Source organism: Somniosus microcephalus, chromosome 11 (genome assembly GCF_052327205.1).
Source record: "Somniosus microcephalus isolate GS21.2 chromosome 11, FLI_Smic_1.0, whole genome shotgun sequence".
NCBI classification, from domain to species: Eukaryota; Metazoa; Chordata; class Chondrichthyes; order Squaliformes; family Somniosidae; genus Somniosus; species Somniosus microcephalus.
The window spans coordinates 20,009,673-20,025,385 of record NC_140997.1 but is presented as its reverse complement, the minus strand read 5'-3'; the positions used below and the strand labels follow the sequence as shown (position 1 = coordinate 20,025,385).

Below are 15,713 nucleotides of genomic sequence, written 5' to 3'. Positions count from 1 at the left end.
TATATAAAAAGAAAAAGGGTGGCTAAAGTGAACGTTGGTCCCTTAGAGGATGAGACCGGGAAACTAGTGGTGGGGAACATGGAGATGGCAAAGACGCTGAACAAATATTTTGTATCAGTCTTTACAGTAGAGGACACTAAAAATATCCCAACACTGGACAAACAGGGGGCAATGGGGGGAGAGGAGCTAAACACGATTAAAATCACTAAGGAGATGGTACTCGGTAAAATAATGGGACTTAAGGCGGATAAATCCCCCGGACCTGATGGCCTACATCCTAGGGTCTTCAGAGAAGTGGCGGTAGGGATTGTGGATGCATTGGTGATTATTTTCCAAAACTCCCTGGACTCAGGAAAGGTCCCGGCAGATTGGAAAACTGCTAATGTAACACCCTTATTTAAGAAGGGAAGTAGACAAAAAGCTGGAAACTATAGACCAGTTAGCCTAACATCTGTGGTTGGCAAAATGTTGGAGACCATTATTAAGGAAACAGTAACAGAGCATTTGGATAAACATAATTTAATAGGACAGAGTCAGCATGGTTTTATGAAGGGGAAGTCATGTTTAATAAATTTGCTCAAATTCTTTGAGGACGTAACATACAGGGTGGATAAAGGGGAACCAGTGGATGTAGTGTATCTGGACTTCCAAAAGGCATTTGACAAGGTTCCACACAAAAGATTACTGATCAAGATAAAAAATCACAGGATTGGGGGTCATATACTGGCATGGGTGGAAGATTGGCTATCTAACAGAAAACAAAGAGTTGGGATAAATGGTTCATTCTCAGGATGGCAATCAGTAACTAGTGGTGTTCCGCAGGGGTCAGTGCTGGGACCCCAACTCTTTACAATCTATATTAACGATTTGGAGGAAGGGACCGAGTGCAACGTATCCAAGTTTGCCGACGATACAAAGATGGGAGGGAAAACAGTGAGTGAGGAGGACATAAAAAACCTGCAAAAGGACATAGACAGGCTAAGTGAGTGGGCAGAGATTTGGCAGATGGAATATAATATTGGAAAGTGTGAGGTTATGCACTTTGGCAGAAAAAATCAAAGAGCAAGTTATTATCTAAATGGAGAGAAACTGCAAAGTGCTACATTACAAAGGGATCTGGGGGTCCTGGTGCATGAAACACAAAAAGTTAGTATGCAGGTGCAGCAGGTGATCAGGAAGGCCAATGGAATCTTGGCTTTTATTGCAAGGGGGATGGAGTATAAAAACAGGGAGGTCTTGCTGCAGTTATACAGGGTATTGGTGAGGCCACACCTGGAATACTGCGTGCAGTTTTGGTTTCCATATTTAAGAAAAGATATACTTGCTCTCGAGGCAGTTCAGAGAAGGTTCACTCGGTTGATTCCAGAGATGAGGGGGTTGACGTATGAGGAAAGGTTGAGTAGGTTGGGCCTCTACTCATTGGAGTTCAGAAGAATGAGAGGTGATCTTATCGAAACATATAAGATTGTGAAGGGGTTGGATCGGGTGGATGCGGTGAAGATGTTTCCACTGATGGGTGAGACTAGAACTAGGGGGCATAATCTTAGAATAAGGGGCTGCCCTTTCAAAACTGAGATGAGGAGAAACTTCTTCACTCAGAGGGTAGTAAATCTATGGAATTTGCTACCCCAGAGAGCTGTGGAAGCTGCAACATTAAATAAATTTAAAACAGAGATAGACAGTTTCCTAGCAGACAAGGGAATTAGGGGTTATGGGGAGAGGGCAGGGAAGTGGGCGTGAGTCTAGATTCGGATCAGCCATGATCCTATTGAATGGCGGAGCAGGCCTGAGGGGCCGTATGACCTACTCCTACTCCTGCTCCTACTTCTTGTGTTCTTATGTTCTTATGAATGGTTCTTCCCTTTAGCGGAGGAATCTAAAATAAGGGGATATAATCTTACAATTGGAACTAAACTGGTTAAAAATGAATCCAGGAAAAAAATCTTCACATACTGGAACACACTGCCTCAGAAGGTCACAAACCCAACTGAGGTGTTTAAAAGGGAGATAGACAATTACTTGGAGAGAAAATAGTATTAAGGATTATGGAGAAAAGGCAGGGAATTGGGATTAAAAGGATAGAGCTACTATGGTTGACAAAAGTGGTGGAGGAAGCTCAATGGCAGAAAGGCTGACTCCATTTCCTATGTTATATGTAATAATTTGCATGTTGTCTGTAACTTCCTCTACTGACTGAGTGTAGTGTATATACCTTTAAGGGGAGAACTACTTTTTACAGCTCCTGTATACTGTAGTACCGGCAGTGACCACACCTGTATATAACCCTGAGTAGGGATCTGTACTGTTTAGTTTTAGAGCAACCCTCATCCAGTAAACACCTGTTGATTGTTATCTGCAGCCTCTGTCGATTATTTGAAGGACACACGACCTAAAGATATCCAGATTTAACATTGGTGACGAGTCGTTTCGAACCTACCTGCAACTCTGAAGAAGAAGGCCGATTCCACCAGTGCGGGCGTCGACCATCCAGGGAGAACTTGAGCATCGCAGAGGAGGCTGTAGAGAGCTGGGCTTGGTTCTCCAGCCGCGACGATCCAGCGCAGCGGGCTGGCATCAGGTACGGCGCAGACCCTTCCCGGACAGCGGCGGCGGGAGCCGACCAACGGCACAGAAAAAGGCCGAGCAGCGTCGACGTGTAAGAGAGAGGGTAAAGCGCACAGGGCGCAGCCGGGGTTGACGACCGAGCGGCGTCAACGAGAGAGGGGAAAACGCGCAGAGCGCGGCCGGTGTTCAAGGGCTGAGCAGCGTCCGCGGGGGAAGAAAAGAAGGGAGAGCGCGGGAAGACGCCATTTTTTGAGCCGCAGTGGAGAAGAAGGGAGAGCGCGGGAGACGCCATTTTGAGCCAGTGGAGAAGAAGGGAGAGCGCGGGAAGAAAGGAAAGAGCGGGAGACGCCATTTTTAGCCAGTTTAACCACACCCAGGGATGCCGAAGAGTGGCAGTATCACAGCGTTCGACAATGAAGTCGAAGATTGGGCGACATATATAGAACGCATAGAAGTGTACTGCAAGGCGAATGAAGTGCCAGACGCCAGGAAAGCACTGGTATTGTTGAATTCCATGGGTGCAAAAACGTACGGCTTACTGTGAAACCTAGTAACCCCAGAGAAGCCAGTGGAAAAGGATTTTGAAAGCATAGTGGCAATCCTACAGGACCACTTAAACCCCACACCGTTGCTGATAACAGAAAGATTTAAGTTTCACAAAAGGAACCAGCAGAAAGATGAAAGTAATGCTGAGTATTTAACGGAACTGCGCAAGCTATCGAAACACTGCCAGTTTGGAACAGGACTAGCAGATACTTTAAGGGACAAGTTTGTGTGTGGGCTTCAAAGTGAAGGAACCCAAAAACGGCTTCTATCAGAAAAGGATCTTACGCTGGACAAGGCTTTCAGCATGGCAGTATCACACGAAGCAGCCGCACGGGGCGCTGCAGAGATACAACGGAGACCGCAAGAATATGGCACAAATGAAATGTCATATGGAACAGGGAAGTGTTATCGCTGCGGCAGAATAACACACAACCATAAGGATTGTTGGTTTAAAGACCAAGTGTGCAGACAGTGTGGAGAAGTAGGACACATAGCAAGAGTCTGCAGGTCGGGAAAGAAAACCAGCAGCAAGAAATCTCCACAGGAGAAGTACAAAAAGGTACATAAGGTGACGGACAGTAGTTCAGACGAACAGAAAAGTGATACAGACTCCGGAAGCAAGGAGCTGGGTTGTCTGAAACTACATAATGTAATCAAAATGGAGGATCACCAAACTATCTGGGTCACGCTCAAGATAGACGGAGTCCAAGTGAAAATGGAATTGGACACAGGATCAGCCCTAACAGTCATAAACTGAAGGGACTACAAGCGGCTATTCTCACATATACCCTTGAGAGATACAGAGATTGTCTTGAAGACATACACGGGGCAAAAAGTCTACCCCAAAGGAAAAATAAGGGTGAACGTGATATACAACAGCAAGGAAACACCAAAAATGGACCTATATGTATTGCCAGATGGAGGACCACCACTACTAGGATGTGAATGGATCTGGAAGATACAGTTAGATTGGCATGCCATACAAGCACTGACGGTAGATGCCAAAAAGGATGATGACGTCACACCTGGACGACTGTCAAAAATGCTAACTGACGCACAAGAAGTGTTCCAGGAGGGACTCGGAACACTAAAAGGCATAACAGCGACGATCAAAATAGAGGAAAATGCAAGCCCAAAGTTTTTTAAGGCCAGACCGGTGCCTTATGCGATCCGCCCAGCCGTCGAAGCAGAGCTGGAAGGTTTGGAACGTTCAGGAGTACTGTCCAAAGTGGACTGGAGCGAGTGGGCTACACCCATCGTTCCTGTAATGAAGAGGTCGTTGAGTAATATGCCTGGGGAACCAAAGAAGATTCGCATCTGTGGGGTCTTTAAGGTGACAGTGAACCCAGTCCTTCACACGGTACAATATTCGCTTCCGCGGATTGAAGATATTTTCGCCTCGCTATCTGGAGGAAAACGCTTCACTAAGATTGATCTGGCCCAGGCGTACCTGCAAATGGAGGTAGAAGAAGCCTCGAAACAGTACCTCACGATCAACACTCATAAAGGTCTCTACCAATACAACCGGCTGGAGTTCGGGGTAGCATCAGCTCCGGCTATTTGGCAAAGGATCAAGTCCTGCAAGGGATTCCAGGGACCCAGTGTTATTTGGACGACATCCTGGTCACGGGCGAAAATGACAGTGATCACCTCGCCAACCTGAAGCAGGTGCTCACTAGATTGAAGGAATATGGGCTCCGAGCTAATCGCCACAAACGCAAGTTTTTCCAGAAGCAGATCTCGTATTGTGGCCACGTTATTGATGAAGAGGGGTTACATAAGTCCCCTGAAAAGATCGAGGCAGTAGTCAAGGCTCCAGCACCGGAAAATGTGTCACAACTGAGGTCGTTCCTTGGGCTGGTGAACTACTACCATAAGTTCTTGCCGAATTTGTCTACAGTACTACACCCACTGAACACCCTACTGCAAACGGGGGTACCATGGAAGTGGAATGACGAATGTAAACGAGCTTTCCAGAAGTGCAAAGAATTGATCACATCAAAAGAGGTGTTGGCTCATTTCAACCCAGCACTACCAATTTGGTTGGCGTGTGATGCATCACCCTATGGTATTGGAGCGGTGCTGTCGCACAAATTCCCGGACGGCTTGGAGAGGCCAGTAGCCTTTGCGTCTCGGTCACTAACCTCAGCCGAGCGTAACTACGCCCAGATTGACAGGGAGGCGCTCAGCCTAGTGTGGGGAGTGAAAAAGTTCAACCACTATCTGCACGGGCAGAAGTTCACCTTGCTGACTGACCAGCAACCACTGGTCTCCATCTTTAATCCAAAGAAGGGCGTTCCGGTGATGACTGCGCAACGGCTACAAAGATGGTCCCTTTTATCTAGGGGCGAACCAATATGAAATAGAGTATAAGGGCACGAAACAGCATGGAAATGCTGATGGGCTATCACGCCTGCCACTGCCTACTGCGGAGGAAGCACCAGCAGTGGACCCTGTCGAAATATTTTATTCGTCTATAATTGAACGCTTGCCAGTAACTAACGCGGATATAGAGAAGGAGACCCGAAATGACCCGACACTGTCTCGGGTATATGATTTGACGGTGAAGGGATGGCCAACACATGGCGACTCACTGTTGCCAGCATTCTCATCCAGAAGAGAACAGCTGTCAGTATGCCAGGGGACCTTGATGTGTGGATCCCGAGTGGTAATTCCATCCTAGTTAAGGGAGAGAGTGCTCAATGAGCTTCACGATGGCCATCTGGGAGGGGTGAAAATGAAAAGCCTTGCTTGGGCTTATGTGTGGTGGCCGGGGATCGATCATCAAATTGATGACCTGACAAAGAGCTGCTCAGGATGCCAGAAGGTCCAGAATGCACCACCACATGCCCCTCTACACCCATGGGAGTGGCCCTCCTCTCCATGGCAACAGGTGCATATTGATTTTGCTGGTCCATTCATGGACTCAATGCTTTTAATAGCCATGGATGCTGATGTGCCTCAATAAATCCGAGACTCGATGTTAGCGAAACAAAACAAGGCTTTTATTGACTTAGAAGGTAACACACAGAGGAGAATGTATCTTCCATCCAGAGGTCTGCCGTACTGGATGTGCTGCAGGCTGAGCCAGCTTACATAGGAGCCAGGTATGGGCGGAGCCCTACACACAGTACAATACAATGGAAATGAAACTGAAACCAACCACAGTCACAGGCAGAGAAATACTGATGAGTGATGAATGGAATATTTCATCACATTCACCCCTTCTATAGATTTAGTCTGTTCGGGGGTTTGATAGTCCTCTGCGACCGACGTGACTGTTGTGGTGCCGCGGGTGTCGGCTGGGTGTCCCCGGTGGCCTCCTGGGTCTCTGCCGGGGGTGCCGCCAGGGTTGTTGAAGGGGTAGTTGGTGGGGGTACCGTTGGTCGATGTTCTTCCGGGGGTGATGAAAGAGTAGTGGGTGGGTAAGAGTTGCTGTGGTCGTTGTTGCTGCTGTTGTCGTGTTTGTTGTCGTTACCGGCTGGGGCGACGTCTTTTATGGACACGGTGTCCTCCCTTCCGTCGGCGTGCCGGACATACGCGTATTGGGGGTTGGCGTGGAGTAGGTGCACTGACTCCACGAGAGGGTCCGTCTTGTGGCCCCTCACATGCCTTCGCACGAATACCGGACCTGGGGTGGAGAGCCATGACGGCATGGATACGCCTGAGGTGGATTTCCGGGGAAAGACAAACATTCGCTCATGAGGCGTGGCATTAGTGGCAGTACACAATAGCGACCGTATCGAATGGAGCACATCTGGGAGGACTTCCTGCCAGCGGGAGATAGGGAGGCCTTTGGTCCTTAGAGCTAGAGTGACTGCTTTCCATACTGTCCCGTTCTCTCGCTCCACTTGACCGTTACCCCGGGGGTTGTAGCTGGTGGTACGGCTCGTGGCAATCCCCCTGGACAGCATGTACTGGCGTAGCTCTTCACTCATGAAGGACGCCCCCCTATCCGTATGGATGTAGCTCGGCATACCGAACAGGCAGAACAGGCTGTTGAGGCATTTAATGACCGTGGCGCTGGTCATGTCTGGGCAGGGGAAGGTGAATGGGAAACGAGAGTATTCGTCCACAATGTTCAGGAAGTAAACATTGCGGTCGACGGACGGGAGGGGGCCCTTGAAATCTAAGCTGAGCCGCTCAAAGGGCCGTGTAGCTTTGATTAAGTGGGCTCTATCTGGGCGGTAGAACCAAGGCTTGCACTCAGCGCAAGTGCGACAGTTCCTGGTCAGGGACCGAACTTCCTCAATCGAGTAGGGTAAGTTGCGGGACTTTATGAAGTGGAACAGCCGCATGACCCCTGGGTGGCAGAGGTCATTGTGGAGGGTCTGTAGCCGATCCCCGGTGGCGCTGGCACACATCCCTCGTGAGAGGGCGTCGGGGGATTCGTTAAGGGCCCCTGGCCGGTAAATGATGTCATAATCGAAGGTGGAGAGCTCAATCCGCCACCTAAGAATCTTATCATTTTTAATCTTCCCCCTCTGTTTATTATTGAACATAAACGCTACCGACCGCTGGTCGGTAAGTAGGGTGAAGCGTTTGCCGGCTAGGTAGTGGCGCCAGTGGCACACTGCCTCCACGATGGCTTGGGCCTCCTTTTCTACGGAGGAGTGTCTGATTTCGGGCCCTTGGAGGGTCCTCGAGAAGAAAGCTACGGGCCGCCCCGCCTGGTTGAGGGTGGCCGCCAAGGCAAAGTCAGACGCATCACTTTCCACTTGAAAGGGAGTGTTCTCGTCCACTGCCTGTAGCGTGGCCCGCTCAATATCCTGCTTAATGCTTTTGAAGGCGGCATGGGCCTCAGCAGAGAGCGGAAAAGAGGATGCTTTCAAGAGGGGGCGGGCTTTGTCGGAGTAGTTGGGGACCCATTGGGAATAATAAGAAAATAACCCCAGGCACCTTTTCAGGGCTTTGGGAGTGTTGGGCAGGGGCAGCTCCCGTAGGGGGCGCAATCGGTCGGGGTCTGGTCCGATTTCCCCATTCTCCACCACGCTGCCTAGTATGCAGAGGCGCGTGGTGTTGTAAACGCACTTGTCCTCGTTGTAGGTGAGGTTGAGTTTTTGTGCGGTTTTCAGGAACCTCTCGAGGTTCGAGTCGTGATCCTGCTGGTTGTGACCGCAGATGGTGACGTTGTCAAGGTAGGGGAAGGTTGCCTGCAAGTGGTGGTCATCAACCATGCGGTCCATCTCCCTCTGGAAGACCGAGACCCCATTCGTCACCCCAAAGGGGACTCTGAGGAATTGGTAGAGGCGTCCGTTCGCCTCGAAGGCGGTGTACGGGCAGTCCTCTGGTCTGATAGGGAGCTGGTGGTACGCTGACTTGAGGTCGATGGTGGAGAACACCCGGTATTGGCCGATTTGGTTCACCATTTCTGATATGCGGGGTAGCGGGTAGGCGTCTAGTTGGGTGTACCTGTCGATCGCCATCCGTTTCTTCTCGCTACCCCTTACCACCACCACTTGGGCGCGCCACGGGCTATTGCTGCGTTCAATAATGCGCTCTTTCAGGAGCCTGTCTACCTCGGTCGCGATAAACCGCCTGTCCTCCCAGCTGTACCTCCTGCTTTTGGTCGCTATTGGCCGGCAGTTAGGGGTAAGGTTCGCGAATAGCGAAGGCGGCTTTACCTTCAGGGTAGCCAGACCGCACACTGTGAGGGGCGGCTGGGACCCACCGTAATTGAGCGTGATGCTTTGGTGGTAGCACTGGAAATCCAGGCCCAAGATCACGCTCGCACATAGATTCTTCATGATTAATACTTTAAAATTATCGTATACAGTTCCGTTAATGGACAATTGTACCGTGCAGTAACCCATAATGGTCGATGTCTGGGTTTTATCAGCCATGGAGATGGTACCCCGAGTAGGGACCGCCTTTAGGGAGAGTTGTTGTACCAGTTCAGGGTGGATAAAACTCTCCGTGCTTCCACTGTCAATTAAACATTTAACCCTGCACCCGTTTACCTCGATGTCCACCATTGATTTGGATAGCGGGTGCGGCCTGGTCTGGTCCACTGTGACCGATGCCACTGTAGGGCCCTGATCGAGACAAGATGGCGTCCACGCTGTCTGCTCACAAGATGGCGGACCCCACGAGGTCGGGCAAGATGGCGTCCAAGATGGCCGCTCCCACGGCGCACACGCGGCGGTGGCGGGTTTTCCGGCGGGGTTCCCTCTGCACACCTTCCCGAAGTGCCCCTTCTTACCGCACTTAAAGCAGGTGGTGCCTTTCGCCGGGCACAAGTTTCTGGTGTGCTTCGGCTGCCCGCAGAAGTAGCAGTTGGGTCCCCGACGCGTCGCGGCTGTCGTAGGGCTTCTGGGGGGAGAGCGGGGCCCCGACGGTGTCGGGCTGCCGGGCGGGGAAGATGCCTTCCAAGATGGCGGCGCCCTTGGTGCACACGTGGCGGCGTGGACGGCGCGGGCTGAAGAGTAGGCGTCCGAGTTTCTCTGGGCTACATCCAGGGATCGTGCTGTGTCCGCAGCCTGTTTCAGGTCCAATCCCGTTTTTTCCAGCAGTCTCTGCCGGATGTAAGTGGAGCTGAGGCCTGTGATAAAGGCATCGCGAACAAGCTCGTCAGTGTACACTGCGGCTTTTGCATCTTGGCACTTGCAGTCTTTGCCAAGCGTTTTCAGGGTGCCTAGGAACTCCTCCACCGATTCCCCAGGTCGCTGTGCGCGAGTAGCGAGCAGATGCCTAGCATACACCTCATTCGTAGGCTGCTGGTAATGCGCCTTTAAGATGTCGCAGGCGGCCGGGTACGTGTCGGCGTCTTGGATGAGGGGGTAAACCCGGTGGCTTACCCAATTCCGCAGAATTCCGAGTTTCATACTCGCAGCGTCCGTAGCGTCTTTGGCGGCTGCGCAATTGTCCAGGAAGAATTCCATACACATAAACCAGTGTCCGAAGCGTGCCGATGTGTCCGAAGCATGCTGGTCCAAATCCAAACGTTCGGGTTTCAAGAGTTGATCCATTGTGTTGAAAATTAAGTCAATAAAATTGATGTGCCTCAATAAATCCGAGACTCGATGTTAGCGAAACAAAACAAGGCTTTTATTGACTTAGAAGGTAACACACAGAGGAGAATGTATCTTCCATCCAGAGGTCTGCCGTACTGGATGTGCTGCAGGCTGGGCCAGCTTACATAGGAGCCAGGTATGGGCGGAGCCCTACACACAGTACAATACAATGGAAATGAAACTGAAACCAACCACAGTCACAGGCAGAGAAATACTGATGAGTGATGAATGGAATATTTCATCACAGATGCGCACTCGAAATGGCCTGAGGTGATCAAAATGTCCTCCACCACCACGGAGAAAACGATTGCAGTCCTACGGACCATATTTGCCAGGAACGGCTTGCCAGAGCAGATTTGCTCTGATAACGGACCACAGTTTGTGTCCGAAGAGTTTCGGAAATTTATGAAAAGGAATGGGGTAAGGCATTACACATCCGCCCGTATCATCCAGCCACAAATGGATTGGCTGAGAGGTTCGTACAAACCTTTAAAAAGGCAGTAAGGGCCATGTGCGATGACGACATTCCACTGCAGCATAAGGTGGACAATTTCCTGTTAGCCTACAGAAATGCGACACATGCAGTTACCAACCAGACCCCGGCCATGATGTTCCTTAACCGAAGATTGAGATCTCGTCTGGATTTGCTCAGACCAAATGTACGAAGAAATGTTGAGAATAAGCAATTCCAGCACATCAATGAGAAGCCGACAAGGAGCTTCAATGTAGGGCAACCAGTCTTGGCCCGCAACTACTGAACAGAGAAATGGCAACCAGGAACGATATGCACACGGCAGGGGCCACTAATGTACACAGTGGATGTTGGGGAGAACATTGTGAGACGCCATGTCGACCAGATCCTAGCATCACAGGAACGAGTCAACCCCATGTCTCGCGTACCTGGTAATGAACCTGACATACAGGTAGCATCTACCCCAGAAACAGTAGTATCGGAAGCTGATGAACCAACCGACGACAGGGGGCCAGAATCGCCTCCGCACCAAGAGCAAGACACTCAGGAAAGGCGCTATCCAGAAAGGATCAGGAAGCCGCCCCAAAGACTGAATTTATAAATGGACTATTTTCAGTTAATGTTGCATGTTAAAAGTGTTAATTGTTAAATGAATGTTATGGTACTGTTAATCTAAAAAGGGGAGGAATTGTAGTGTATGTACCTTTAAGGGGAGAACTACTTTTACAGCTCCTGTATACTGTTGTACCGGCAGTGACCACACCTGTATATAACCAAGTAGGGATCTGTACTGTTTAGTTTTAGAGCAACCCTCATCCAGTCAACACCTGTTGATTGTTATCTGCAGCCTCTGTCGATTATTTGAAGGACACACTACCTAAAGATATCCAGATTTAACACTGAGGAACTATCAAGTCAGCCAGCCAGTGTTGTACTTCGCAACTAAATTTTACCCAGTTCTAAAATCTTAGCAACAGCACAATAGTTAATTTGGGGCAAACTTAACATTATCTGGCAATAGCCAACTGAGAACGATGTGGCATGACACAGATTGTCAACAGTGCCAGCAAGCAAAGAATATTTATGCAGACACTTGGTACATAAATTGGAAATTATGTCATAGTTTTAAGGCTTATACTTGGATTGAATGCTTGAGGTCTTCTCTCTCTAAATAAGAAAGTGCTGCTTTTTTCTTTGCAATCGGTGGAGTGGGAGAATATGTTTTCAAAAGCATGAAAGTGCAATTTGGAAGGAAATGAACAACAGCAATGAGCTTGGATGCATTTTCAAGAGCATCTTTAAATTGTCGGTTATTATAACAATTGGATAAAAAGTAGTTGCTGATTAGTTAGGCCAGGCCAGGCCGTGGATTTGCTGTGTCCTGTTAAGACAATAGGAACAGGACCCAGCAAATCCACGGCCTGGCCTAATTCCAAGCCATTCCACCGAGCTCCGAGTTATGGTGGGAGGCCCTCGATTGGCAAAGGAAATTCAGTTCCATTGTGTCCATTTTAATTGTTTTTGCTGTTAGAATTGAATTATGTCTTTCGTCAATTTTACAGCTGTCAGTGTTATTCTGTTTGTAAAGGAAGTTGTCTTCGATAATTTAAGGTAGATGAAAGATTCTGCTTATTGGCAATTTTTCAACTAATGTGTAAAAGGCTTCCATTACCTTCCTTATCTGTCAGCATTGGTGCACTGGATTATTAGTTTGGCATTTTTTAAATCAATTGTATGTCCACTGTCTAGACATGCAATTACCAATAAACAAAGTCTTGAACAAGGTCAAGTATCAAAGATAACAAAGAAATACAGTAGTACAAACAAATAAATACAAGGTACAGTAATAAATTTACAGCAGCAAAAACAGAACAAAATTAAACTACACCACAAATCATACGTGCAAGTAAATAAACAGAGATATTCCAGGATGTTATAGGGCTACATTTTAACAAATGGCTAACAGAATCTAACAAAAGGGGGGCTGAAAATCTAGAAGTCGCAATTCTGGCCATAATATTGGGATTTCAGCCGCCTGTGCCCTCCAATGTTGTCCTCGCCGAAGTATGTGCGGTCAGTGTGAGGGCACCTCATTAGCAGGGACAGGGTTGCAAGTGCCACCATTGGTAAATCTCTGGCACGCACCTACCCTTGGAGAGGGGGATTGCCTGCGCATCCGCTAACTTCAGCCATAGCCTCTGCAGATCCTTAATTCAGGTAACCGGTCTATTATAAAAAATCCGACTCTTTGTGGGTGCTTGCCGCTTCCCTGGACTGGACCCCACCAATGGGGACCACATCTGTTCTTGTGGACGCCAGATTGCCTAAACTCACTGGGTGCACTATACTCCCAACTGATGCACCCGGTCCTGACTGAGCCAACATAGTGGGAACACCTGGCGTAGTGAGGGCCTACCTCCGGCCACGCCATTTGCCTCGTAAAGGGGGGGATTGAGGTTCCACCTCTGACAAGGTGAATAGGAAACTCCCCGAAACGTCTTCTGGGACGTTCTGCCAGTCTCCTGCCATAGTTACAGCCGAGGAATTTCAGCCCCAAGTTTCTCAACCGTTACTACGTTCAGAAAGTCATGCGCAATCCTAGGGATTGTCCTCAATTGCATAATTTTCAGTCAGACTTCAACCCAACACCCCGCCCCAACCCATTCTCCTGGACCGAGGGTCATTATGTATCCCCACTGCTGCCATTAAGGGAAATTCCAGTAGTGCTGCCGTGGTACTGCTACTTGAAGAAGACTGTAAAGCGGGGGGGGGACACAGGGCCCTGTTGATCAGAGGGTCATTTAAATTGTTAGGCCTCGGACTGAACCAAGGTAAGGGAATGCAGCCTAATGAGAGGGATCAGTGTTCACTAATAGAACTTCTCCTCCCCAAAGGGGCTTTGGGGGACCTTCTGCCACTACCCTGGGGATAACCGCCGCCCTTCTCCTGGTGGTCCCTGTGGGTGGCTGATAGCAGGGCAATGGGGTGGCTTGCTGAGCCCTGCCTCAGCGCTGTAATTTACATGAAGTGGTGGGTAGGGGCCACCCACCAGTGACCATTCAGTGGGAGGAAAACCCAGGTCAGGGTGGAGAGGCAATAGATCTGACCGCCCCTTTTTTTTTGCTGCTTCCAGATTCTGCCCAATTTGCAGCATTAGATGGCTGGGGGAAATTGGACCAGGGAATCCAGATGTAATTCAGATGGGCATTAAAATTAAAATCTCTATTTCACAGTTCTAAGTGATTAACTTTGCCCCTAACAGTCAATGGAACACAGCTGAGATAATAAGTTGGCTTCAATTTTTATATATTTCCAAGATAAATTCCTCTGTCTATATTTATATTGTCACGCTGTAAGTACACCCTCCTGTCTATGGCGGCATTACAGTACTTCCATTGGCAGGGGGGTGCAATTACAGTATGACAGGCTTACGCAGGCAGGTTCCATTATAAATGTGAACATAATCATTTATAATGGAAGCAGCTGACTGAACTGAAAGATTTTTTAAATATATTACTAGTTGATTACTCATGATGGTGCACATGGTAAGTTAGAGAATATGGTTGACGTAAGAAAACTACTAGGCACTTGGTCTAAGCGTTAAACAAAGCTTTAATCAACCGTTTTACAACATGGAGGTCTAGTTGTGTCCTTCACTAGTTCCTGTTAAGAATGTCCTGCGCAAGCTAGGCCCGTGCCCGGGTATTTATACTCTCCCTGGACAGCGCCACCCGCAGGCCGCTCAGTATTATTTCATAAGTCTTTCTTTCATGAATGACTGATTCATGTCAATGGTGACTCTCTTATCTTTCTCTACGGTCTGTGTTGCTCTCTCTGTGTCTTCTGCCTCTTTTCCCTCAACAATTCATAGCTTCTTTCTCTGTCCTCTTCTGTTTGTTTCTCTGGCTTTTTTTTCTTTTTGGTGGAAGGTGGTGGGTGATATGGCATAGTGTGGAGGAGAAAGGAGCTACCAACAGTTGCAGATTGCAGTTGGAAAAATGTGTCTTGCAGCTGATCCCTTCCTATCACCGCCCCCCCATTACTCCTGCTTCTCCATCCCCTCATACCCCTCCGCTATCCCTTCACCTTCCCACTATCCTACCACTCCATCACTCTTAAAGTTGTTTAGTTTGCTTTCAGAATTCAAGCTTTTTTTAAAGAAATGAAATTAGAATGCAGGAAGAAACTGTTTGCCTCTCTCCCTATATATGTGTCTCTTTCTCTGCCAGGCGGACGTTAAAATTAGAATCTCAACCTCACAATTTTAAGTGATTAGCTTTGACCCTAAAAGTCAATGGAGCACAGTTGAGATAACAAGTTGGCTTCAAAATGCAACTTAAAAAAAAAAATTGAATCAACATCAAATGAAGACTAACTGACTGCCTCTCTATCCACTCAGCTTAAAACACTGACACTTATAGAACGCAGAAGAGGTTACAACAGGTGTGTAATTAGTACATTGTCCATATTTTCTCATTTATACACAAAAAACTCAATATAAAGTTTACCTCAAAATTACGTGAAGAAATGCTACAGAGCATAAATTGCTGAACGCTGAAGAAAAAATACTGAAAAGCAGCAAAGCAGGCGTGTGCAAGCAACTGATAACATGAAATAGTTTACAACTTTGTCAGTTTTTCTTTACAGACTAGCACTCACCAACATAGACCTTGTTATTTGTTTTTACTAACCTTGCATTGGCAACACATTCCAGAGTGACCTCGCTTGTGCCAGCCACTATACTGGTGTTTTTCGGAGAAATAACAATTGTTGGTGCCACAGGGTCAGCTAGGTCCCCAGCATCTGTAATGAGAAGAATGCAAGTTACAACAAGAGTTCAAGGAAAAATGATCTTATCAAATCTTATTGCAAAAGTTGTAGATTCTCCCCCTCCTCCACCAGGTAGACAATAGCATGTCAAACTAACCATCAGTCTACTCTCAATCATCAGCAAAGTGATGGAAGGTGTCATCGACAGAGCTATCAAGCGGCACTTACTCACCAATAACCTGCTCACTGATGCCCAGTTTGGGTTCCGCCAAGACCACTCGGCTACCATTACAGCCTTGGTCCAAACATGGACAAAGGAGCTGAATTCCAGAGGTGAGGTGAGAGTG

The 15,713-nt window shown here is 48.3% G+C and overlaps 1 protein-coding gene across 2 annotated transcripts in view; it reads right to left on the bottom strand.

The window, feature by feature from the left end:
- Positions 1–15,713, bottom strand: part of sdk1a (sidekick cell adhesion molecule 1a) — an 897,759-nt gene that overhangs the window by 339,550 nt on the left and 542,496 nt on the right. For both annotated transcript variants that reach the window (XM_086000285.1, XM_086000286.1), the window contains one exon: positions 15,288–15,399. In XM_086000285.1, coding sequence (XP_085856411.1) covers positions 15,288–15,399 — 112 coding nt within the window. The remainder of the gene's footprint in view (positions 1–15,287; positions 15,400–15,713) is intronic.